The 26,873-nt window shown below is 49.0% G+C and overlaps 1 protein-coding gene across 2 annotated transcripts in view; it reads right to left on the bottom strand.

Annotated features, from left to right (window-relative positions):
• SEPTIN9 (septin 9) overlaps window positions 1-26,519 on the bottom strand; it is a 92,754-nt gene extending 66,235 nt beyond the window's left edge. Inside the window, exons 1-2 of one of the 2 annotated variants that reach the window (XM_065735166.1) lie at window positions 26,438-26,519; window positions 8,432-8,488 (exon numbers count right to left, since the gene is read on the bottom strand). In XM_065735166.1, the coding sequence (XP_065591238.1) occupies window positions 8,432-8,488; window positions 26,438-26,459 (79 nt within the window). In that variant the 5' untranslated portion in view covers window positions 26,460-26,519. The remainder of the gene's footprint in view (window positions 1-8,431; window positions 8,489-26,437) is intronic. The other variant, XM_065735169.1, reaches the window with a different exon arrangement.
• Between the last annotated feature and the right edge of the window lie 354 nt (window positions 26,520-26,873).

Genomic DNA, 26,873 nt, shown 5'->3' with positions numbered 1-26,873 from the left:
ACATCCTGCAGCCTGAGTCACTCAGCCAGATGTAAGGGCACAGCCTCTGTCCCTGGGGCCAGCAGTCAAGCCAGCTGCAGCCCTCGGTCCCTTGTTGGGACCTTGGAGCTCAAAGCCTGCACCTATTTTGCACTGCTTTCCAGTGGCAATGTGAGAAATCCCAGCAAACATGCCTGTTTCCCCATGGAGCAGCTGATGGAGCACTGTTGTCATCAGAGGGAGGAACAAAGCAAATGCTGCATGGCAGCTGGCAAGCAGCACGGTCAGGCCAGCAGCAACCCTACAGATAGAAAGAGCTGAAGCGGTGGCAGCTCCGGGATGCTCCATGCCTTAGGAAGGTTCTAATCCCCAGCGGTCAGAGCTTGAGTTATTTGCTAGGCAGGAAGGTTTAGATTCCTTCCCCAATTCCTGCTCATTCCCTATTCATGCTTTGCTTGTTCCTTCTGTAGTGCCTAAAGCACTACAGAGGGGACAATGAGCAAAACTTTCCCATGCACAGCACAAAACCACGCTTCCTGCCCAGGACTGCAAAGGTGCCCAACACAAAGCAGGAGCCCAGGGGAGCTGCTGACCCAGTGCAGCACAAAACCCAGTCCTCTGCATTCACCACTATCCACAGTCCTCATGGCCGTGTGCCTTATGCCATAAGCGGGCTGACGCTGCAGAGGAAGGGAAAACTCAGGAAGTACCAAGAAAGGAAGAAGGTGAATGGAAAGGAAGAAGGGATAGGCACCACGCGTGCTTCAGCCTGAGAATTTTAACCCACTGAGAACCAAGTGATCAGGAGCAGCAAAGCAAAGGGATCATTCCTGCAGACTGGCACGAGGCACCCAGTGAAGAGAATCCAAATGATGACTAATGAACCTCAACTTTAATTTCATAAAACCTCGGGGTGGATGCTCTCATCCAGACTCAAGTCCTCAAGCGAATTTTGCAGATTCCCTTTAAAGGTGCAGTCATGCCATTCCACTGCATGGGGCTTGGAGCCGGCAGCAGTGTATAACCCAGCCCTGCTGCTGAGTGAGCTGGGAAGGACGAGTGCTGCAAGTCAGTGCAGGGAGCAGAGCCTCCAAGTGCACTGACAGCGGTGCCAGAGAGTTGCAGGGCCTGGAGGGGCAGGGAGACACGGTGCAAGAGGTTCCTCACCACTCAGATGCCATTCAGCGAAGTATTTTCACATGAGAAAACACAGGTCCGTGCTCAAACAGTGCACACATCTCGCATACTAGGGAGGAGTGTATCTTTAAGAAGAGCCCCTGCTCCAGCTCTCCTCTGTGCTGGCTCTCAAACTCTCTGCCTGAAAGCTTCAAACTGCCGGAAATCCCGAGCATATCCTCCCCGGGCTCTCTGCTTGCGCTTTAACACTCATGTGCTGAAGTATTAATAGCAGCTGGCAGCGCAGAGCGAAAGGAGAGGCGATGCAGGAGGACTGCTCGCTCCCTCCTGATGCACGTTAACTCTTCCAGGATCTTCCAGGACCTTCCTGGACTGCTTGCTGCCATTGGCCCAGCCCCAGAGAGCACCCGTGTTTCACAGAACCATAGCCTGGTTGGAGTTGGAAGAGACCCCTAAAGGCCATCTGGTCCAAGCCCTTGCACTGAATGGGGACACCCACAGCTCCATCAGTGCTCAGAGTCCTGTCCCCTGCCCATGGCTGTCTGCAGGGATGGGGCACCATCACCTCTCTGGGCAACCTGTGCCACTGCCTCACCACCCTTCTTCCTTATATCCAGTCTAAATCCTCCTTCTTTTAGTTTGCAATCATTTCTCCTTGTCCTGTCACACAGATCTGGATAAAGAGTCCATCCCCTTCAGCCCTCCTGGAGATACTGAAGGCTGCCCTCAGCTCTCCCCAGAGCCCTCCCTTCTCCAGGCTGCACAGCCCCAGCCCTCAGCCTGTCCTCATAGGGATGTTCCATCCCTGGGAGCATTTTTGGGGTCCTCCTCTGGATGTGCTCCAACAGATCCAAATCTCTTCTGTACTGAGGGCTCCACATCTGGATGCAGTGCTCCAGGTGAGGTCTCACAGCACAGAGCAGAGGGGCAGATCCCCCCCCTGACCTGCTGGCCATTCTGCTTTGGGTACAGCCCAGGGTACGGCTGGCTTTACGTCCTCCGTACTTTCATCCCCAAGCTTGTATGGATAGCAGAGGTTGCTGTGACCCAGAGAAGGGCTGTGCTCCTGTCCTGGGCACGGGATAAATATAGCAAGGAGCAAATTGGTTCTCTCTGCCTAAGGCACAATTAGGGGTTTTGGGAAATGCCAGACACCGCCGGATGTGTGGCTGAGGAGGATCGCAGCATGCCTGTGGTGTGCAGCCAGGGCTGGGGAATTCACCTCTGTCCACGTGATGAGGGACACCACGATGGAAGGGAAGAGGGAAAGCAGAGCAGCCATGAGCTCTGCCAACATGCCCAAGGGCAATTTGCAAATTGACGTTTCAGCAACAAAAAAAGATGAGGAAGAAAAACACCCGAGGAGATGCACATATTCGGTGGAGATAAATGTGACCACACACAGGAGTGTAAGTAGCCAGCATTGCAGGAGTTAGCACACCCCAACCAGGCCAAGGCACCCCAGTCCTTCAGTTCTTGTAGTTAAGGAATCACTGTACCTTAACTCAGCTTGCATGCAACAGCCTGCTCTCCCTCCTGCATTCTAACTAATGCACATCTGCACTTGAAGCACGTGGCATCCCCTCAGGACCACCCCAGGCAGCTCCACATGTCTGCATTATGCAAGCACAGGACGTGTGTCTGTGCAGCAAACCGAGCACCTGAGCCCAGAGCAGCTTTCCCACTTTAACTTCTTGCTGCCTGGGGTTTAGCTTTCCTGCAGAGCCACGTGCATGGATTTGCTCCGCTGCGGAAAGGACTCTCCAGGCTGACCTGGCTTCAACCTTTGCCGCTTGCTCAGGATGAAGAGGACAGGCAGGACACATGTCACCAGGCTTGTCACCAGGAGCCCCGAGGAAATGAGCGGTGCGTGTGCATGGGAACACTCGCTGGCACAGAGAGCTGTGCAGCTGGTGTGCCCAGTGTGGGGCTGGGAACAAAGGGGAACAGAGACCGCCCGAAGAAATGTGTATGACCTCATGTAGGGACACATCCAACACAACCAGGCTGCGGCCACAAATCCTGAGTGAACTCTTCTGTAGCTCTGCCGAGGTGAAAGGCACAATCTGCGTTGAAAACGTCGCAGCACAGAGATCAGAATCACAGAGTTTTAGGGGTTGGAAGGAACATCCAGAGATTACTGAGTCCAAAACCCCTGCAGAGCAGCTCCCTACAGCAGGTTGCACAGGTAGGTGTCCAGGAGGGTCCTGAATATCTCCAGGGAAGGAGACTCCACCACCTCTCTGGGCAGCCTTTGCCAGTGCTCCATCACTGCACTGTGGATGTTCCTTCACGTACCGGTGTGGAACTTCCTATGCTCACTTATATGGCTGTTTCCCCTTGTCCTGTCCTCAGAGACCGCTGAAAAGATGTTGGCCATGTCCCTTTGATTCCCACACTTAAGATGTTTACAAACATTAATAAAATCATCTAGGAGTCTTCTTTTCTCAAGGCTGAACAGCCCCAGGTCTCTCAATCTATCCTCATGGGGAAGGTGCTCTGGGCCCTTTATCAATCTTTGTAGCCCTCTTCTGGACTCTCTCTGGAAGATCCCTGTCTTTTTTGTACTGGAGAGCCCAGAACTGGACACAATACTCAGGTGAGGCCTCACGAGTGCTGAGTAGAGGGAGAGGATCACCTCCCTCGACCTGCTGGCCACGCTCCTTTTAATGCACCCCAGGATCCCATTGGTCTTCTTGGCCACCAGGGCACACTGCTGGCTCATGGCCAGATGCACGTTCCCCCAGCTTCCAGCAGCACACTGCACTCACAGCTTGGTCCTCACATGCCAACAGGAAACCAGGACAGGATTTCAGCAAGGCTGAAGGTCTAGGTAAAGCTCAGGCATCACAGTATCACAGAATGGCTTGGGGTGGAAGAGACCTCAAAGACCATCCAGTTCCAACCCCCTGCCACAGGCAGGGCTGCCAACCACTAGACCAGGCACCAGATCAGGTTGCCCAGGGCCCCATCCAACCTGGCCGTGGGCACCTCCAGGGATGGGGTACCATGGCTGCATGCAGAGGGCTATGCTGAGCCCACGCCTGAGTTGCAGGAGGGATTTGTCAGTTCTGGCAGTATTTCCCTGGGGAAAAACAACTCAGGAGACCTAATAGTTTTAATAGCATTCTGAATTAGCTTACATAACTGCAATCATGCACGCTTGGCTAGGGAGCCCCTGGCTTTTGGTATTTCTTTTATCGCCACTATTTTGGTTCACCTTTTAAAGCTGCTCTCTTGGACACTGAGCACAGAGAGGAGGTCGTCCTCGGGACAAGAGACTAAACCAAGAGATGGAAACAGCACGACCTATTGCCATATTTACCTGAAACTCATTGCAAGCATTTGGGATCCTCACTTCAACATCTGACTTCATCAGGGTTCACTAATTTGGAGTGCTCCAATAGAAGCTAGTGCCCACAGCCCCCCACCAGGACACACAGTTTCTCATTTCAGTGCCTCAGAGACTAATGGGCAATGCAAACAGCACTGCTTACAGCATCTCTGCTGCTCTGTCTCCCTCTGTGAAATGAGAACATCAGTTCCTGACAAAGAGAAACCACCAGGTTTAAGCAGGAGAAGGTAAAATTGGCCGAGTGCCTGTTTAATTACACAGCCCTGAAATTAGAGCGGCATTAGAGCTTGGCATCACCAAAAGGGTGGACAAGGGGCTCAAGATGACCCAAAATCCAAGCAGACTGGAGGGAGTCCCAACAGAATTATTGAAACAGCATAAAACCAACTGCTTTGATGATGGGTTTCATGACATCAATGACTGCCCCTTCATAATGCAACCCAGATAGCTGGCCTTGAGCTTTATGCCTCTCTAAATTATGCTTCCAGAAAGCCCCAAGACAAGCTGTGGTTGATTTCCAGCCAGCTGCTGACGCTGCAGGATGGGGCTGCACCGCCTGCCCAGGATGGGAGCACGGCTGCAGCTGCCCTGGCAGCTTGCCCCTGCCCTGCTCCACGCAGCCCAGCAGCGAGACAAAAGCTGAAACAGGAAAAGCAGAGGCACCTGTCCCCCTCCTCTCCCTTTGGAGTTTCTCACAAACAAAGCACCTGAGCTGAAATAACAGTGGTGCAAGAGCAGTGCAACAGGATGGTATCTCTCCCCGCCCACCCCCCACACACATCTACCTGCGCAGGAGGGATGCGCTGGTTCAGTTAAATCAGTAAATATATCTTTTTTTGGACCCTCCTCTATTGCCCTTACAATGGGGAGTTCCTTCCTCTTAGCAAAACTCGAATTGCAGCCTGGAAATAAATCAAAGTCCTGAGCACAGCCGGCGGCCGGGAGGAACCCGATGCCGATACCTTCCACGCCAGCTGCTCCGGGGCTGTTCTCTGCCTACTTGGGAACACAGCTCTGCTCCGGATGGCAAATGTCAGCAAATATTTCTCTCTTTCAAATCCATCATGTTCAGCTATAGGAAAACAAAATGGGAGTAACTTCTCCAACGCGCGGTTCTTAACCTTGCAGAAGTATTACCCTAAGCTACCAAAAATCAGGTGACGGCGGTGTTTTAGAGGCCAACACTGCGCCCTGACAGAGCCTTTCATAAAGGGCTTCCCAGTTCCCTCTCTCTGCTTGTTTCCAATTGCTCACTGAGCAGAGCCTCCAAAGCACTTACAGAACTCAGTCTCATCAGCAGGGTCTCACATCTCACTTGGGGGGTGATGGTGCCAAACCCGATCACTTTCCCAGGCCAGGTCTGGCTGAAGGCTGCACCCCATGACAGCACTGCTCCCCAAAGGGAGCTGGAGCCCCACAGCCAGACCACCTAAAGAAATTATAGTTCCCTGTAATCCTATGGGGACATGGGTTCCTTCTTGAAGCCTATGTTTCCCATCTTAAAATGGGTGCTCTCAGACTCTCTGATAGCTATCCATCAGTCCCAACACAATGGCTTACTCAGGACTACACAGAAGTCCTGCAAAAAACAAAAACTGAAGCTCTAAACTCCCCGAATTGCTGCTTCCTGAGCTGGGTGCCAAGCCACACAACTGCCTTCAAAGTTACAAGAAAAACCAACAGGAGTCATCAAAAAATGGTTCCCATAAAGAAGCCAGTGCCAGATTTGGGGTTCCAGTGTCACTGCATGTCCCAGGGATATGCATGGTCTGTGGATGACTGTGCAGCTATCTAGATCCCAAGAGCCAGAGGCTATGGAAATGCATGTCATCCCTTTCTTTGTTTAGGGTGGCAAAGAGCCCAAAACAACCCCCTTCTGTGATGCTTCATTTACAGCCACTGCTCAGTCATCCCAGTCCCAATTTATCTTGCACAGGAATAAAAGCTTCTGGGTACAGGGCCAGATGTGCAGAGGGGAAATTTGGATCTGAAACAAGGGGAAATTGAGTTGCAGTTATATAGAGTCATAAATATTTACTGCAGTGTAAAATGGAGCACTGAGTTGCTCATTTTAACTTAAAAAAATATTTAAAAGATCTCTCACCAAAAAAGTGGAAAAGTATATAATTAGAGTCGAAAGAAAACAAGCTTGAACAAATGTGCTGTGTCTTCCAATTTAGATTCTCCACACTCCAGTTACCTTTGGAGCTGTACCAATTCCCCTTTCTGTCCTTGGACATATGCATAGGAAAACATGAGATGTGAGGGCTACAACTGCAGTTTTGTTGTTGCACACACAGAAGATAAACACACAGTTCAGTTCAAAACTCACAGCTTCTGCACCAGTGGCCACGTTGTGAGGCAGTTTTTACCACTGTGCTGCAGCTCAGCTCCCTGCTCCTGCTGCCATCAGCACCCAGATGAATGCTGACTCCATGCTGATTTTTAACACAGTGCATTTTTCCAGCTAATATAAATTTGTGGCCAAAAGTCTGATCAGACCACATTTACATCTGCTGATACATCACAGCATCTCAGGGTTCTGCGACTGTGAGGCTCCAGAGCTGCAAGGAACACATCACAGCGTGCCATGCTCCCTGTCACCTTGTGTGTGCCATACCTTCAATACCTCTGGGCCTGTCCGTACTTCTGATGAAGGCCAGGCAGAAAGTATCACAGCTTCAAAAGCCCTTAAGTGCACCCTAAGCCAGATGCTTGTGACTAATCCCCGTCCCACATGTGCTCATGCCCCAGTACAGCAGAATGTTGAGGTCAGTGCTCCAGGAAGCCATCTGAGGGTGGCTTTCTCCTCCCCCCAGCACAGAGGGAAAAGCTGACAACGACTGTTTGGATAAGTCCATCTGGGAGATGAGACAGGATATGAGGGCTGAGAAGATGAATTGAAATAGCAAACAGAGCCCACAGGGAGCAACTGTGAGTGACAGAGACCAAGGGAATGGGAGCAGATGGAGCCCCAACCCCAACGAGGTCAGTGCTGGATGAGGGGCAAGCAAGCTGGGTTCTCTGCAAGCAGAGTTGAGAAGCAGCATCCCAGGGAAAACGATGAGGTGATGCCAGAGAAGAGATTGTACCTCAGGTTGGATGGTAGGAATCATTTCTTCTCTAAAACAATGGTGAAACATCAGCCCAGGCTGCCCAGGAAGGAGGGGGAGTCACTGTCCCTGGAGATGTTCAAGAACCAAGGAGATGTGGCACTGGGAGATGGTGGGCATGGTGAAGGTGGGCTGGGGTTGGACTTGGTGATCTGAGAGGTCTTTTCCAATCTGAATCGTTCTATGAATTCTGTGCAGCCCAACCAGCATGCAAACCTCAGAGCTGATGGACTCAGGTGCTCCCCAAGCACTGCAGCTGCTCCGCTGCGTTCCCAGAGGCTGCAGACACCTCCCAGGAGCAGCCCCTCCCACCTGCCTCCCTCTGAATCAGAAACAGCTTCAGAAACATTACGCTGCAATTAGTAGTGTAAATTTAGTCATAAGCACGTATAATCCATAAATCTCCACATCCAATAAAAAATAATAGCTAAAGAGAGTAAGAACAAGATGCTAATTACTAAAGCTGTATTTCACTCTCGGGCCGTTCCTGCTTTCTGTTACCTGCTGTCAGACCCTTGGAACTGAGATGGGCTTTTCTAATTATTCTCTCTGGATCCATTATTCAGTAAGTAATTAATCTTTCATTTTACACCGTTCTCCCTTTTCACAGTTATTTTACATATACGGCTCTCTTTTATATAAATGCTGCTCTGCTGCTACTGCTCAGAGAGCTCTGCATTTATCAGGAGCCTTCCCTTGTAGGAGGCGGGAGCTGCATTTCCCAGGAGTTACTCCATCCGTTCTCCCGACCCTTTTGTTGTTAATTGGCTGGCTGCATTTGTTGTTAATTGGTTTTGGTTTTTATTGGATGAGGATGTTTCAAAAAAGAAAGAGCCATGCAACTCACTGGGGCTGGTCTGGTCGCTGAGCCTGCGCAGTCTCCCACTGGAGGTCCGGGTGATTCCTACAGCAAGAAGAAGGTTTGCATGAGCCAAGGGACACATGTGAGGCATGTGCCTCAGTTTCTCTTCCTAAAGCACAACAAAAGTGGGCAGGAAAGGAATACACACGCTGAGCCCTCAGTGTGGGATGCTGTGCACTGGAACAACTCCAAACACTAATTTCTCCACACAGAGATTTCCCTCTGGGGGCTCTGCATGAGGAGCAGGGGCTCCAGGGTCCTTCCATCATCCCAGCACGGGGATGTGAGCTGGTGGGCTCCACAACACAGCAGCCATGTGGGCTCCCAGCTCAGCCCTAACCCTGACAGGTCACACCGATGTTTTTGATAGGAATTTCAACTCTGCAAACTGCTAAAAGACTCCTCATTCTTTTTGGTGACGGTGTTATTTAATTTCAAGTGATAGACTTTAAACAAGTATCTTCTCACCAATCTGTTGGACAGTAAGGAAAAGGATTAAAATAGCACTAAAATGAGATGCAACACATCCCCCTGTTGCAGTATGTAACACTGCCTCAACCCTACAAATCTCGTCAGCTGTAGGAGTTTGCATCATACACAAAAGAGGGAAAAAAAAGAATAAAAGGCAGGAAAATGTCCATAGCAGTGAGCCTGGGATGGAGGGAGGGAAGGGAAAAGCACTGCCTGGCAACTCGACATGGAAAAAACTCCTCATGCTCAGAAACTTCTGCTTGTGTGTAGGCATATGTGTGTGTATTTTCTCCCTGCCTTCCTTCTTTCAACATAAAAAGCCTCTGTGCCTACAAAGCCACGCGGCTGAACTGCAGGGCTGCTCCCAGGGAGCCGTGGTGGCACAGGGCAGCCCTGGGTGCTGTGCTGCTCTGCACAATGCTCAGCCCATACAGCCCATCACTGACACAGAGACAAGGGCTCATGCACTATAATCAGCATAAAAACTTGCAACCAACATCATATTTTTCCTTTCAACCACAGTCCCTGATTTTTTTTTTCTTAACTATTCCACCCTCAAATGTCTTTTTCTTCTCTGGCAAAGAGGGAAAAGGCACAATTCCTGTGCTCAGCAGGGCTCTGAGTGCCCCTTCTCCAGACACACATCACCCAGGTCCTGGCACAGAGAAACGACACCTCTGCCCTGTACGTGCACATGCAAGATGCTGCACTGAAACCTGGCTTTAGAAATTGCTCAATACCCAGAGAAAAACATCCCTGATGGGTGGCACACTGAGGAAGGCAGATATGCAACCACGTTGAGCTGGTTAAATACATCCTTTCACGTTCAAAGGCTTCATCCAGTCTGCGGCAGAGCAGGATGGAAGTGAGGAGCTTACAAGCTTGGACAGGATCACACATAGGAAATGGGCTTCATTCCCTCCAGCAGTGGAAAAACACACACACGGCTTGGAGCGTCCACGCGGCACCGCTGCAGCACCCATGCACAGCTGAGCAGTACCTCTGGGCAAACACTTCTGAGAGGACTGTTATCTACGCTGCCAATGCTGTCTGCAATCCTTTTAAATATGTAAGCAAAAAGGTGGGCAGGATAAACTGATCTGTATTGAAGGTGGGGTTAGAAGGAAGTTTGTTCCAACAGCCGGTGCTCCAACCCTTGCGTCACACAGTATTAATAATACATAATAATGAATAATAATCCCCTTCCAACAGAAGGAGAAATAAGGAGCCAAGTGACAGTACATCCAGGCTGTCCAGCACCTCAACAACAAATCTGGAAGGAGGAGGCAGCACTGTGCAGCCCCAGCTCATGATGCAGCATGGCCCCTCCACCAAGAGAGCATCCAGACAGCCCTGGAAAGCTGATAATAAGCAACAGGGAATGCTGGCAGGCCAGCAAGATGGAAGAGAAGCTCTGTCAAAAAACGAGAAAGCTAAAAATATGCTGCTCTGAGCAGGCTGCCAGGAAGCCAGTGATGTGGGCAGGACTGGAGCATCAGCACACTAACAGCATTCCAGGGTTATCTCTATTTATAGTGTGGGAGCCGCAGGATGAGCCCCACTTTGGGACCGTGGGGCTATGAGACAAAAATCAATGCTTTCCACCCCAGACGTGGTGTCTATGAGTCTTCCCTCTTAACACAGTTCAAGTGCCCTCAGGCCATCATATAAATTTAATGTAGTGCACTGGACTAAGAAACATAATGAAATGTGCTTCATTTGGTTGAAATTTGGAATGCTTTCCCACACTCCAGTGGAATGACTTCAAACTGGAAGAGTCCAACAGCTAAAATAGGTGCATCCAAGAACAGTTCATACAGCCTGGCAGATGTGTGACAGCAGCGCAGCACCATCACTTGCTCAGAGCTCAGCCTCACCTTGGCTCAGAGGCTGAGCAGTAGGCTTTCACATTTTATCATCAAGGACTTACCCCCTCCAGACCTGCAGGCTGGGACCACCTGGCACACAGCAGCACTGTAGGCACACTGGGCTGGACTGGGTGCTCTGACACAACTACTGAAACCAAAACTGCTCCAACAGGGCCAAGTCAGTGCAAGTGAGATCTCAGGCAAGCTCATGTGCAAATCGTTGAATCATTATGGTTGACTCAAGGCAACTAAGATCATCTAGACCAGCCATCAACCCTTCACCAGCGTGCCCACTAAATCACTCCAGACAGTAAATACAAGCTGTGTTCTCCTGCTTTGTGCTTCTGCAGCTGCTGACATAACACACCATGGGTGTAAAGCATTCCTGTATTGAGAGACTGAAGCTGACGTATCTGGGCAAACTGTCTGTACTACAGCACAACCTTTCTTGTTGACTTGGCTGAATCTGAGACCAGCACTTAGAAGATGTCAGCGGTGTCAGAGACATACAACAGCAATGCAATCAACATGTAAATTCTCCAAAATAAATCAGAGTTTTGTCGTGATAAATCCCAAACTTTCCAACTATTCCAACTAGTTGTCCCAGCTATCCCCAACTTTTCCAACTATTCCCAATAAAATGTACATGTAATAGTAACAAGACAGGCCTGTTGAAATTTGTTTTCTCCTCATGGTAAGTGATCCATGTCACTACATTGATACCACGTAGAAATCAAAGAACAAGCGACTAATTTCCTTCATCAAGAGACACCGCGGGGCGAGGACAAGCAATGGAGGATGTAACCCAGAAGGTAATAAAGGAATCCAAACCAAACAAGCATTGTGTTAGAAAGGGATGGGCCAAAATCAGCAAATGGCACCTGAAAGCAGTCCCAGCTCCCCTGAGCAGCCAGCACGACCTGATTCTATTCAGTTGCTGGTGGGTCTGAGGTCACATCACATGGGTTCCTTCTTCACCCAGAATAAAGGCAGCAGAGTGTCAGATTTACTCTCAGGACCATCTGTTTTGGACCACACAGAGCGAGAACTCCATCTTGTTTTTCCTGTACTTCAGGTATTACCCCAACAGCAAGAGAAACGTCTCTACTGGCAGCTGTATCCCTTCCTGCTCCACATGATCAAGATCTATAAGCTCTTTAGATACAACAGCTGAAGAAGACTTCGTTGACAAGGAGGATGGGAGCTGTTAACAGAGACAGTTGTGCATACCACAGCTTCAGCAGCTCTTCCAGTGTTGGAGTTGGAGACCAAGCTGCAAACTGATAATGCTGATGTTGGACATCACAGTCCAATGATGTAAATTACAGTGTACTGTTGGACATCACAGCCAACTACAGTTCAGTGCTGGACACTACGGCTCATGGTTGAACATCACAGCCCAGCATCAGCATTACAGACAGTGCACACAGCCTGCAGTCACTGGAGCAGCAGGTGACAGAGAGACTGCAAAGGAGCTAGGGACCACAAGGGAAGAACATCTGTTAGCAGAGACCAAATGCCTCTATTGCTTCAAGCCCAGCTCCAGTGAACCACACAATTACAGCCTCAGTTCCATTAGCTTGAAATCCACTCGCAACATTAACCTCAAAAAGAGTGCAAAGAAAGAAAGAAAGAAAGAAAGAAAGAAAGAAAGAAAGAAAGAAAGAAAGAAAGAAAGAAAGAAAGAAAGAAAGAAAGAAAGAAAGAAAGAAATTCATACTTACGTCCAACTCTAATCAGAAACATACACCCAAGAATAAAAGACACTTTTCTAGTTTCTGTGTATTGGAGTCCCTTTCCAAAGAAGAGGAGCACAGCTAGACAAAGACTTCATCCCACATGCAAAGATACATTCTGAATTAAGTGTTTTCAGCAGCAATTTGAGCTTCACAGGGATGGAATAGGGCTGCACCAAGGGGTGAAGGTTACAGACAGGGAGGGGATCAGACTCTTCTCCAGCACAGCTACCAGCTCCTATGTGCACCAAGGCTGAGCACTGCCAAATGGCCTGTGCCATCACCAAGCTGCTGTGGGAGTTGGCTGGCTAGGCCAGCCAGCACTGCTAATTGGCACAGTACCATTAACACAAGTGGAGTGGTGAGTTCACACACAGAAAGAATCTGGCCCAAGGATTACAGATAATTCTCAAGGAAACCACAGGAAAATTGGCGTTAGCAAGACGCAGCTATTCCTACCACAACGTTATACTCCTAGCAGGAGCCAAACACATTCTAACACTAAAAAAATGCTCCAAAATCTTGCTCTAATGATAAGAGGCAGCAGCAATTCAGCCTCAGTTTTTCCGAAGTCAGAATGGTTTCTCCAAGCCAGTAAGTGGCCTGCCCAGCAAGGGTCAGGGGGAAGGTCTGGTGTGCAGTTGGAGTTAGCACATCAGCCTTTGACCAAACTCAGACCCAGATTCAAGTTTTTAGCTTCAACCACAGTAGTTCTCAGAAAAACAGTTAACACAGCCCTAGAGATCAAGGCCAGAAAAGAAGAGCTTAACATCAGCTTGACTGACCCACAAAACCCACAGCACACCTTTCCATTCTGAATCATACCCAACTGATCGTGCTTCAATGAAGGGCTGGCTTTTCAGAGATATTCAACCTGTATGTCAAGACTGAAACACTGGAGCAACCCAAACTGCTTTGGTTGCTCAATGGTTAAAAGCCTTCCAACAACACAGGGACCATGGGTCTTCATTCCAAGGTGAGCAATCTCATCTCTGAGCACTATCTGATAGAAATATCGAGATCATTTCACCGCTGTGTGTGACGGTCTGTTCTTCGCTGCCCACAAATCCCTAAACAGCTGATAGTCATTGAGAGATATGCTGGACAGCCATGAAAGCACAGAAAAATTAGCACAAGCAGTTTTTTCTTACAAAAAAAAAAGCATGTTAGTCATCATCTGTGGTCCTTCTGGCTGGAGTGTTCCAGTAATCCAACGGGGCAGTGGAAAGGATGCCACGTCACCAGGCTGCCATATCGGATGATTTGTACAAATGCATATTTGTAATGCAAGAACCCACACACTGAAAGGGACAGGCAAAAATAGGTTGGTTATGTGTGCTGCCTGTTTTGCTGGTTTGTTCAGTTCTTTTCTGTAGAAGAAGGATGGAACAGAAAAGCATTCTTGTGAAGCCATGCTGACTGGGAAGGCACCTTGTATCCACTGACAACTCTAAAAATCACTTCCACTTCCCTGTTGAGGTTAACCAGATTTCCAAAGAGATGTTCCTCTAAATATAACCTGTCTTCACCACTATTCCCCATATGCAAACAGCACTAAGCTTCTGAAACCCAGCAGAGTGGAGCAGCAGGACCAAAGGAGCACAGCAGTGTCCTCGTGGTCTTTTTGCTAAAGGAGCAGGTTTCACAAGGCTGGCTCAGGGCTTGCAAAGCCATCACAAGAGCAGCCTGGATCTGGTCCCACTCATTTCTGTAGAACCTGCAGCGTCCTTGCAGAGACAGGAAGGGGGGAAGGCACCACAACTCATCCAAGCTGTGGTTTTGCTCAAAGAAGGAAATAATCAAACTCCTACACTAACCAGCTGCCACCAGAGCTTCTACAAGCTAAAAATGCGTTAGTTAATGATTAGCATTAATAGCATAAGAGCACCCAAGTGCCTGAATGGGCTAGGGATAGGGCATGGCATGCAAAGCACTCTGCAAACAGAACAAAACAAATGATCACTGCTCAGCCCTTTCCCTTTGCGTTCCATACAACCCCAAGCATTTACAGCATTCAGACCCACGCGTGCACCAAACCTTCCCAGGTTCATCTAGCAATAGCCATGGGTTAGCTGGAGAAAACCACCGTCAGATTTAAAAGAGGGGAAAGGAATTTTAAAACTGCAATGTGGTATTTCCATATGGAACAAATACTCCCCAGACGCTCCTCTGCTCTCCTCCCTGCTCCTGCAGGCTCTGACCACGCAGGACTCCTGGTGCAAGCTTCCCAGCCCAGCATCTGGCACTCTGCTGTGCTCTGACACTCTGCACAGCTTTATCACACCAAGCAGCAATGTGTTATTTCAGAGGGAGGGGAAATGGAAATCATCCTTACTTAGATTTTAAATCCCTTTCTTGCCACCTCTTTGCAACCTCAGTGCAATGTAAATTTCGCTTTTCAGCTGCGCATTCTGCTTTCCTTCTCTTATTTTAGACACTCAGAAATCAGGAGGTTCTGTTTCAGAGGGTGCCCCCACAACGATCATCCCTGGATTCATCATCACAGTCCTGCAAGCCCGGGGCTGCCATCAGGATGCAATACAGACCCCTTCTGTTTGCCAGGCTCTGAAAGGCAAATGTTGATCTTTCCCAAAGAGTGATGGGAGTGCGTAAAGGAGAAAAGGCAAGAACAAAGAGGTGGCGCCTCACCAAAGTGCTGCTGCCAGCACGGGGCAGAGGTGACCCACCGGGCTGCTGGGCCAGCAGGACACCCAGAGCAGAGCTATGCATTGCCCAGCCTTAACCAACATCTGCTGGATCACAGCTGGAGGAGATGAGGGGCAGCCTCTGTAACACCCTGATGAAGGAAACCAACTCCCAGAGCAGCCCTGGGTAAGAAATCCAAGCTCAGATTGTAGCTTGGAACATCGAGCATCTACGTACTCCCACTGATCCTTACCAACATCCCCACTGCACCTTGATGCCCTTCCCATTTGCAAGGAGTTAACTCTGGAAGCAGCGGGCAGGAGGACAACCACTGGCACCATGAGGAGCCAGGGACCCCTGGGCCATGACTCTCTGCACGTAACTTTCCTCCTCCGCATATCCTACTCTCTGCCTGGAAAATGAAGTGTCAAACACGTCCCTCTGCTCACAGGAGCAGGAAGGATATATTATATAATGGTTTTACATTTTAGTGCTTGAGTCATTCTTCACGGTACAGCTATCTATAGCCTGCAGAAGTAACGTCCACTGTCCTTAAATGTCAGGGAAAGAGGGAAATTACAATTTGAGATTACCATGGAGCCCTACATCCATATAATTGAGGGTTTTTTTCCCCTATAAAATCCATCCAGAAGTAGCCAAGGCAATCCAATTTCATAAGCTAGTAACATTCTTTGAATGTTTTCCCTTGTATCTTACAATTATATTTAATAGTGCCTGTAGCAGGGAAATTGGACTAGAAGAGAACTGTGGCCAATTTTTAGGAAGTATTGGACCTCCTAATATTGTGGATCAGCTTACACTGGAGTTTGCAAAAGCTCCTTTACAAACTGCAGTGTGACTCTATCTCTATCCTGAATGCATCCTAAAATACAGATGCTGCATTTACAGTTCCCTCTTCCAAGTCAGAGGGACTCGTGGAAGGATGAAGCAGCCCCAGTGCAGCTAAGGCTGTGTGGGTTCCTGCAGCTGCCAGCAAGGAGCAGGATCGTAGAGGGAAAGGTAGAGCACCTGACATCTCAGCGTGGTGAGAGGCAGTGAAATCACTCCTGGTGCAGGTGGAAGCCGATTCAAGGCATGGAGTACTGCCTGCAGCCTCCAAGGAAGCTTTTCTCTCTTAAAAGAGGGCTCACACAAAGAGGCACAAAGCCCATTCTGTGGGTCCTGCTGAAAGGCAGCATTGTGCAGGGCCGGCTCGGTGCATCGGAGCCAGGCAGCAGAGGTCGGGGCAGAAACCAAAATTCCTTCCACGAGTTGCTCACCGCAGAGATGCAAATGTTCAGCTTCCACTATGAAATCCCTCACCAAAAATGCAACTGCTGCTATCTATGTATACACAGACATACATGTACACCCAGGACGGAGGTGGGACTCTGTGTTGCAGTGTGTTCTCCCTGGGCTCATCAGCTGCTGCAGAACACCCCCAGCCTAAACAGACCCCACAGCATCATGACTTGGGCATCTGCCAGGCCCCACAGCAGCACGAGGGAGGCTTCCAGGCATGGTGAGGCATGCGGACTTGCACCGTGAGTCACAAAACATGCTGTGTGACCTGCCATGGATCAGGCTGGATGGTTTTCAGGCATTTTGAGACACTGAGTAGGGTTGGAGAGGAGATGCAGGTTAAGCTGAAGGAACTGAGTGATCCAGTCTGATCCCCCTTCACCTCTGGAGATAGAAAAATGTACTTCATTTTCCTCTCTGTTGCCTAACAGCAATGAGATTAAGTGGGAGAGAAAAGCTGAAAGGCAGGGAATCAGTGATTCCCAGCAGCACGGCACTGACATCTGTGGAGATGACTCCAGGAGCCCCACTCTGCAGGGGCTGTGTGGCACATCCCTCCCTCCTGCCCAGAGCTGCCCCAGCTCACTGCCAACATGGGGCCAAGGGAGGATGCTCAGGGGTTGGAATTCCACCTTTTATCTCCAGGGGCTGAGATCACGGGTAGAAAATATTTCTGTGTTGTCTCAGCCTGTTTCCTGCTGACATCCCTTTCCATGAAGAGTTCTGGAGCCAGACAATAACGTTCATTGGTACAGACTAAACATATTGACTACTGGGGCACTGGCTCTGTAATGGTGCCTATCCTCAACGTGACACAGCTGTCCCCCAGACAGCTCCATCACAGCCAGGTCTGTGGGAGCTGCCCCAGCACCCATCCCTGAGGGATGCTGCCCCAGGTGACACAAAGCTGTCACCTCCCACACGGTTGTAGCCACGTGCTTTGGGCTGGGGACTGCCTATATGCAAGAAGGATGTCTGCTAGGATTAGGATGACAAGCAGAGGTTTCAAGGCCAGGATCTGAGCCTCGGGCAGCACCTGCTGAGCACTTAGACATAACACATTCAAGAACCCCAGACATCCCTCGCAGGGAGAATGAGGCACTGCAATGGGTGATTCACCTTCATCCCAAGATGCTGTGGATGGCGTGGTTTGTCTGACAGCCCCTGGCTGGAGAGCTGCAGGGGACAGCTCTGGCTCAGAGCTTCTTTTAGATACTTCTTTGAACTAAGGCAAAACTTAATTCCACCTTGGATTCTCCTGGCCTCAGTCCTCTGTAATACGGGTTATTAGCTCTTTTCTCGCTTTAAATCAATATATGCAAGACTGAGGACTTACATTTACAGTAATAAGCACACCCTGGGTTCTCAGCACGGTCATTAGACAAGGAGCAGGAGGCAGGAGATCTGACTATGCCCGAATATGACCCTGCAAACTGAATGAAACAACTTATTTCTCTGCAGCTCATTTTTCTCAACAATAGTGTAGGTATAATCATATTTCTTACCCATATTTCTTTCTGTGAGGGGCCTCCCCCAGCCTGGGGGATGCTCAGCCACAGTGCTCCAGCCCCAGTGAGTGCAGCCTCTGCCAGGGCAGCCCCATCCCTGCCTGGGGGGGAACATCACCACTCAGACCCCAAGTTTCTGTCTGTTACCTCCAGGGCAATGGGCATCTGCCAACAGCAGCTTATTCCATAAGTGGAATTAAAAACAAACAGAAAACCAGCTGAACCAGAGTTTAATCTTGCAAAGATTATTATTACATGATTTGAAAAGCGGAGCCTCCAGAACATTGAGCTTTGTTTGGTTGTCTTATTTTTGCCCATAATCTATAGGCATCAGGGTTGGGATGCTTCCAGGGTGCTCAGTGGGACTCTGCCAAGGCGGTTTTTAATCTAAAGCTTTATGTCCCATCTGTGTTTTGACCTAGGGATACAGCATTCACTCACTATCTGAAATGTGAAATATAGTGCTGTAAAGGATGAAGATGACCCCACGCTGGGATGAAATGCCACTGTGTTAGAGAATATTAGAATTCAACTTAATCCCAACACAGTGGATTTACTCCCATCAGATGACGCTTGCAGGGCCTGTGCCATCCCTTAGCACAGGGCCTATGGAAGCATCTAGGGAAGTGTTCCCCACTGATCAGGGTTAGGGGCTGGGGTCTGGCTGATGGGCACAAAGAGCTCTGTGTCCTCTACCTGTGCTCTGCTCACACAAGGGAAGCTCTGAGGACAACCCTGCAAACCACTGATGTTTCTCATGCTATTTGTGGGAAAGGTGAACTCCTGGGCAGATGTTTAACCCCACTGTGAAGTGTGTTCAAAGAGTAGAAATCAATAAACGCCTTGCTGCTCCGGAGAACACCAACTACCTCACCAGCATATCTGTCATACTTGTACCAAAACAAGAAAAACTGCAGAACAATTCAGGTGCTGCTCGAATAGCTCTTACCTTAGAATCAGAGAATCAGTAAGGTCAGAAAAGATCGCTAAGATCATTGAGCCCAACTGCCAACACAACCTTCTCAGAGGGTATCCCAGCACCCCTCCTGCCTCCACCCAGTATGATCCAGTACAACTTCTGGCTGTTCCCATTCATTGTAGCACACCTCTCTGAAGACATCATTTGCCTTCGGTGTCAATGTTCTCTCCTGCATCCTTACAGGATTTCTTGCTTCCTCCTCTTCCTGCCCCAGGTTTGGCACAGAAGTCCCCAGAACCCATGGTTCAGTTTCTGACCCCATCTCCTCTATCTCCAGTGCAAGTTGAGAGCACAGTGCAGAAACAATAGATGGAGGGGCTCCACAGAAGTATTTCTGCATTGTAAGAGAATGAGGACACTTCACTTTCACCCAGGACTAAGGTTGGGTCTTCCTCCTAGGGCTGTGGCTGCATCTCAGATCAACCTTACAGCCAGTGCACAGGGCTGCTATAGCTCTCCCTCCTGTGTTACAAACTGTGCCAACAGCAGCCCACAAACTTTCCACCAGGGAATGGAAGCAGTTTGTAAAAGGTTCTAATACAGATGCTTGTCATAATGAGCACCTGTACTTTGCCATAAGCCATGGCACTCCCGTATTTATAATCGTGGCCCAAAGGGCATAAATGGCTCAGTAAGATCTGAGCGTTAATCCAGGCTCCAGACAGATTATGAAACAACTTTTTACCATTGCTTCTCTACCACAAAGAAAGCACAGGGGCTCTTGTTTTCCCATGATTATCCTTATAAATTTAACAAAAGCAAACAAAAATAAAACATAGTTCTGTCATCCTCCTCTCTCTCTGCCTACCCACACCACACCAAAAGCATTTCTTATCCTCAAAAGCATTACATCCATATCAAAGCCTGTCTGGCTGACACCTCTATCCAGGACAGCAGCTGGCACGTGTTGGAGCCCATGGTGAGGGCTGGAGACTTTGCAGATGCATCAAACACACAATGGCTGAGCTCATCCCTCACCACAAAAGCTGCAAAAATCAGCTGTCAGTTTATTTCACATCACTGTTCGGGGGTTTATCTGACAAAAATCCACTCCAGGAAATAAATCACAGCCTTGTGCTGCAGCTGCCAAGCGGGAAGGGGAAGACCACCCAAGCCATGACATCCCCCTATGACTGCACCACACCAGCAACCTTCCCCTGCTCCAGTGTGGGACCTGCCAAGCAAAGCATCTCACTTGTCAGTGCAGCAATTTGAGAAACTGTTTACAGATGCAGATGTAGCTGAATGACAATTAGCATCAAGGGACAATTAGCTCCGGTAATGTCAGCCCTTCAGGCTGCGTGAGTCTGAACTATTCAGTAAATAGTCACCAGTTCTGAGAGTTGTAAGCTATCAATTGAAAAAATAAATAATACAAAAAATAGATGTTTGAAATCCAAGGGCAGGATGCAGTGGGCTTGGTGCTGCTTGGACACAACTCAATCCACATGTTGGTATTACAGCCAGCTTGATAAAATTTGCTCTCTTAAACACATGGAGGCAGGACACCAAATATAAAACCCCTTCATGCTTCAAACAGAGCTGTAAGAGCACATAGAGGACTGATTTTAAGGATTTCCTGGTGCTTCTAGCAATTGAGCTTAGATAAAAGCAATACACCACATGTGACTCTTCTTACTGTCAGAGCACCGAAGATCAGTGAGGACAGAAAGATCCCCCAAAGCAAAGCAGAGGGCAGGGAGGACGATGGCAATTCAGGACTGTCACATTTCCATGCAGCAAGTGAAATCCTTTGAGGGCAATGAATAATGTGTCATCCTCACTTGAACTGAAAATAATAAAGAATGTTGCTTTTAATTTCAAAAGTGGGAAGTCACCTCAGAAGGAGAACAGAAATAGAGCACCAGGAAGCAAAGCCACAGCCTGGGGATGCTGAGGACAGTGCAGCATGACCATGCTGGTGCAGGACACTTGCTGTGCACGTGGGATGCTCACTCTGCACGCCCTCACATGCTATGCATGTCCACATCTACACCACTCCTGCAGGCAAACCAAAGCCTGCAGCCGTGCTAGCTCACAGCTTTTCATCAGCCTTAAACCTATCTGAATACATCCCTGCAATCTCCCATCATCTATCGTGTGCAGGTCCCTTGTCCTGACTTGTAACCCTCTGAGATCTGCTATTCTTTTCTATCTGTACGTGTCTAGGCACTGCAGCTCAGCCACTGAGTCATTCAACAATAATGGCTGAGGGCACCTCATACTCATTTCCTTTATTTATCTTGTGCGTTACATAAAGCTATAGGCAATCCCCATTTCCCATGATAACATCAAAAACAAACTCACACCCAGGGGCTGCTCAGGAGGATAGGACTCCCACTTGCTCCCCAAGCACATGTACTCAGCGTTCCTTGGCATCTCCACTGCATCCAGCAAAGGTATGTGGCTCTGGGCATGCTGAGGAGACAGCAGCCTCCAGCACCCATTGAGATAAGCTTTGTTGCCACTTAAAACCAGAGCAACAAATCTGTTCTGCTGTGTCCCCAGTCTCCAGAACAGCAGTATTCCCACACCAGGAAATTATAGACTTTCTGCAGCACTACTGTGACCTTTTTTATTTCCATTATGCTTTTGACTCCTCCCTCTACGCTCCTTCTCTAAACAAATCTCCAAGCTGCACAGGCTGTTTCCTGTAAATAATACTCATCTGACACGGACAAGGAAAAAACATAATAAGAAAAACCTTTTGCTACTGGTTCCAGCTTGCTACAGCCCCTGAGGCAGCTCAGGGCTTGAGGGAAACAGAGGGAACAGCTGCACTCAGTGCTGCATGGGCTGCCCAGGGAGGCAGCGGGGTCACCATCCCAGGAGGTGTTCACAAACAGAGCAGATGTCACACTGAGCCATGTGGTTTAGTGCTATGGTGGGGATGGGTTGGTGGTTGGACTAGATGATCCTGGTGGCCTTTCCAACCTTCACAATTCTATGATTTTATGCTCTGGGCATCAGATTTGAACCTGCCCGCCTCAAAATTAAAAGTTCATGTCACAGATGTGGCTTGTGCCACACTTCAGACTGCTGTAACACAATCATCAGTGTTAAAGGGTGAACAGTAACTTCCCAATGAGCCCCTTCTGCTCTGCCTTCAGCTGCTTTCTCACCATTGGACAAAGTTACCTTACCCTTCCCCAGTGTCATCACACACTAATGCTGTCCTCTGCTTTAAAAGCATCTCTGGATGTCTGGAACCCCACTGAGCTCTGCAAGAGGCTATCTCACATACATGACTGTGAAAATTACATTCTAAGTACAAAGCCTGGAATCCTTTTTGGGCTTGTGCAGGACCCAGATGTGCCCAGATGCAACACTGATCCCCCTCTCTAAAACATAACATCTCCAAAGGGTGCTCGGAGCCATCGCTGTCATTGCAAAGCCACTGCAGTGTGGGAACAGGCTGACTCTCCAGAACAGCACTACCTCCCTCCCACTGCACCACTGCTCTCAGCACACAGCTTCTGTAGGAAAAAAGGTTGCACAGGTGGAGTTGGGACCACACGGCCAGCAGGAGATAATGTTCCAGTTGTGATTAAAGAGGATGGGGAGTTGGGGAGCTCAAGGTTTCCTTACTCCACATTGCATGTCTTGGCCTTGCTTTCTCCAATTGGGCAAGGGAAAATTTCCTACCAGACATGAGGATGCTTACCATTACCCTCACGTGCCATCCAGGTCTGACAGTGGCAGAGCACCCAACCCAACCCATCTTGCCACCCTCCCCAGCATGGCACTGCCACTGGAGAGCCTTCTTCCTGACATCACATCAGTCATCACGGGCTATCAGAAACATGACTGCCATGCAGCAGAGTGACAGAGCAGCCATTGATATGATGCAATGGATTGAGTGGCAAAAAGATAAGTGAAGGGAAGCAAACCCAGCAGGAAGAATATATAAACACGAACAGCACCAGGGATGTTGTTTACTGGTTGGAAAATGTGAGTGTGAGGCGTGGACTAATTGGTGACGCAGCTCCTGAAACAATAAGCAAGTGTTTGCCATACAGAAACTGGATCGTGCCTGTTTTCTCTCTTGCTTGGGGGTTTATGTGAGGCTGTGGCCATTGGGTACCAACTAGCTTTCACATGGGTCTCATTTATGGCTTCTAATCCATGCAGCTGAGCAAGCCAACCTGCATCCTGAAACAGGGTACAAAGCCCTTTGTGCAGCAGCCTCCTGCTATTCTTGGGTTATCAATAAACAAGTTCATTCTGTAATCCTTCCTTTCCTTCCTGTTACCTTCAATAACACGAGGTATCACAATGCCCATGCACAACCAACTAATGAAGAACCTGAGGAGCCTTAGGGAAAGCCTCTGAAGCAGTGGCAGCATCACTTGCACTGAATTCAGGTTCTGAGCACTAAGTTTGATATGGGCACAGCCTGAGGATCTGGTTCCTGTGGTGGATTAGCAATCCTCAGGACAATCATTTATTTTTATCATAGTTCTTGGCCCAGCAAGGCAGGTTTTGAGGACCAGGAGCTATCTGAGAGTTAAGCTCAAGGAAATGGCTCTTTTGTTTCTCCATACCTCAAAACAAAATATTTCATATTTCTGTTAAAAATGACAATTTCAGTTAAACAAATGCTTTTGTTGGATCCAAGCTCTATTCTCTTCCTCTCAACATTTGATCAGTGAACTGAAGAACAGTGCCTGAACAACTCTGCACGTCCCCCCACAGCTCAGACAGAGCACCAGGTACTCCAGCTCAGGGCAGAACGATGGGGCTCTGCAAGCACTGTGTCATCTACTGCCACACCTCGAAGCTTTTATGACAGTGAGATTAAAAGCCACGGAGGGAATTATGTGGGGCCTCTCTCAAGGGGTATCAGCCTGGAAAAGATCCCACTGCAACAGTCAGGTCACCATTCTGCTTGTCTTGAGTTTTTTCCCCTATAACCTTAGCTCATCTATGAGGAGTCATTTCTCTATATGTCTTATCACTACACAAAGATTCCACAGTTGAAGTGAGACACAACCACACTTGATGGTTCTGGAGGTACCCTTAATAGCTTAATCCCTATTTCAGTGCATGTCAACAACTTACAAACCTGAAACTGTAAGCAGTCCTTGGCCAAAACATCCCAGCATCCTTGAAAACACATATAAAGCAATCATTTGTCATGAATCCAGACTGTTTCTTCTCTGGCATTGTGACTGCACTTCAGAAATGGGCAATGAGAATCAAGAAACCCTTTTTAAAATAGTATTCCAGGACAACTAAAATATCTTTGAAGAAACTCTCCTTCTTAAGGATCTGAGATAATAGACATTCCAAAAGAAAACATTTAAGTGTTGGCTTCAACAGTGGCTATTTCTCATTTTTAACTTGCTGTGTAAAATCTCTTTTTTGCCCTCCTCCTGCCAAGAAGTTCCAGGAAAACAGCACTGCTGGGCTGAGCTGCAATGCCTGCAGCTATGGCACAAAGGTCTGAACCTCCCTTTATCAGAAAGAGGCAAAGCATCTGCAGGTAAGCTGCAGCCCAACCACACCTATGTGCCACGTGCTGAAAAGTCGTAGCAGATGGGTAATGATTTCCTGCAAAGGTGTTCAGAAAAGGGAAAACTTGCCTGAAGTGAGGAACAATCTGGTAACAGGTTGCTGTGCTAACAGAAGGCAGAGCTGGAGCTTCAGCCCTGTGAAGTCAAGTGAAGCCTTCCAGCTGGGTTCAGTGGGACCTGGTCCACCATACTCTGCCTGGAGAGGTGGTGGTACCCCATCCCTGCAGACACCCAAGGTCAGGCTGCATGGTGCTGTGAGCACTGATGGAGCTGTGCGTGTCCCTGCTCACTGCAGGGTGGTTGGACCAGATAGCCTTTAAGAGGCCCTTCCAATTCAAACAATTCAATGACTCTATTTTAAATTGAACAATATGAAAGATGTGAGAGAGGTGCTCCCTAACCTCAAAAAGGGTACAGAAGTAGCTAATTATCCCAACTTCAGCGAGTTTCTCAGCAAAGCACTGTATTTTCAGCCTGTCAAGGGCTGTCAGCAGTACAGGCTTTAACTGGCAAGTTACTCATCTGTCATCTAAAGGATTTCTCTATCAGTAGAAAGCCTAGAGGCTCTGTAGTGCTTTACACTCATCTCTTCGAAAAGTAGTTTGGATTCCAGTGAAATTTCCTAAAGGAAATCACTATTGCTGTTCCCCCACATATGAACCCATCAGATGTATAGGACACACAGGGTTGGCTCTGCCCAACACGATGCTGGCTGCTCTCCAAGGCCTTCCCAGCGCTGTAAGTTACTCATCCTGTGCCCTCCTTCCCTGTGAGTCAGGAGAGGTGAGGGCCCAGTTGACCACAACTGAAGGCAGAGCCCTCACGACGCACACAAGGGCTGCGTGTGCTTTTTCCAAGATTAGTGGTGACCACTGTGCAATGATGCAATTCTTCCCTTCTTTTCTCCATAAGTGGCTGCTACATACCACTCAAAACCCCACAGAGTTTCCAAAATACAACTGTAGTCCCGTTCAAATTAAAGGTAAAGATCAGATGTTGACTGATCTTATTTTTACCACATTGTACTGACATGGAGGTGAACACTGACCAGAGATGCATCAGTCACATCTGGGGCTTTGCAGGGTCACAGCTTCACCCCAGCAGTCAGCCCCAAGCAAACAGGACCACACAGCCTCATCTGCAGGGAGCCTTAATTTCAGGTCCTTAGGGCTCCTCATGCCTCTTCTTGCACAGCTCCTGCCTGCCTCTTTGGCCACTACATGCTCCCCAGGAGGTCAACAACAGACTTCCCTAGGCGCAATCCCATTCATACCAACTTCATTATGATGTGCTAATAAAAGTCTTAAAGTCTCCTGTTGTTCTCAGCATACACATCCTAACAAAACCTCCCTGGCAGTCCATTCAGTGACTCTAGTAAGAGAAATGCACCCAAAAGGGATGCCCCTGACTCGCTTAGCATCAACCAGGTAGCACTGCAGGGAGATTCTCTGGGCACAAAGCCCTTTTCTATCAGCTGTGGTTACCTGCTCCCAAGCAGCTAGGAAGGAAGGAGCCCAGCTGAGCCTGCAGAAGCCAAGGGCTTGGAGCCCTCACCCTGAAGGGTAAGACTGCAAAGCTGGGGTGGGGAGTAGGGAGAGAACTGCACAGTGTTCGTGGCCCTGGAGGCAGCCAGTGTCACAAGCAGTGACATCAAGCACACATCCTGTTTTAATCCCAAGCTGCAGCTCAGCACTGAGTCAGCTCTGTGCTGGCACAGGTGTCCTCCAAACAAGCTGCATGCCACCAAGGCTGGCACGAGCTGCCACGCTGGGTTTGTTCTACTCTTTCAGCCCTTTCCATCGGTCAGCAGGTTTGTTTACACACAGCAAACCAGCTCCATTCTCCCCTCCAGAACCACTCAGAGGGAAAGGAGCTGGTTCAAGTTGCACTTGTGTTTTGAAACCTTTTTCTTTTCCCAGTCCAGACACAAAAGGAGAGAGCCGAGAGGAGAGAGCTGCAGCTCACCTGAGTACGTCGATTTCCTCATGCCGTCCCTCCAGGCTGCTCATAGGAGCACGGTGCGGTCACGGCTCAGTCCTTGTGTCGATGCAGGCAGGGATGAGGAGGGGACACATGCAGTGCCACATCCACACACGCGGCCGAGGGACAGCGCAGCGCTCCCATTAATTAGCACACACCTTTCCTAATCTCGCACACAGTTCTGGGCTGTTCCAACTCTGCCGGCATGGACAGGGGTAGAGCGGGGTGCAGCCTCCCTGGCGGTCACACGTTATCACCTCAGAAAACAAATGGGAGCTGTGGGTTACTGCTGCCAGCCTGCAGCCGTGGAAAAGCCGCTGCCGTCAGTCAGTGCGGCAATGGAAGGAAAGAGAATTGCATGCCTCCAGCCCGGCACACCCCACGGCTTTGACTCGGCCCTTTGCTGCCAAAACAGCTCTGG

Source organism: Cyrtonyx montezumae, unplaced genomic scaffold, assembly GCF_038088225.1.
Source record: "Cyrtonyx montezumae isolate F1298 unplaced genomic scaffold, pur_monq_1.0 scaffold_19, whole genome shotgun sequence".
NCBI classification, from domain to species: domain Eukaryota; kingdom Metazoa; phylum Chordata; class Aves; order Galliformes; family Odontophoridae; genus Cyrtonyx; species Cyrtonyx montezumae.
This window is presented reverse-complemented; position numbering and strand designations above follow the sequence as displayed.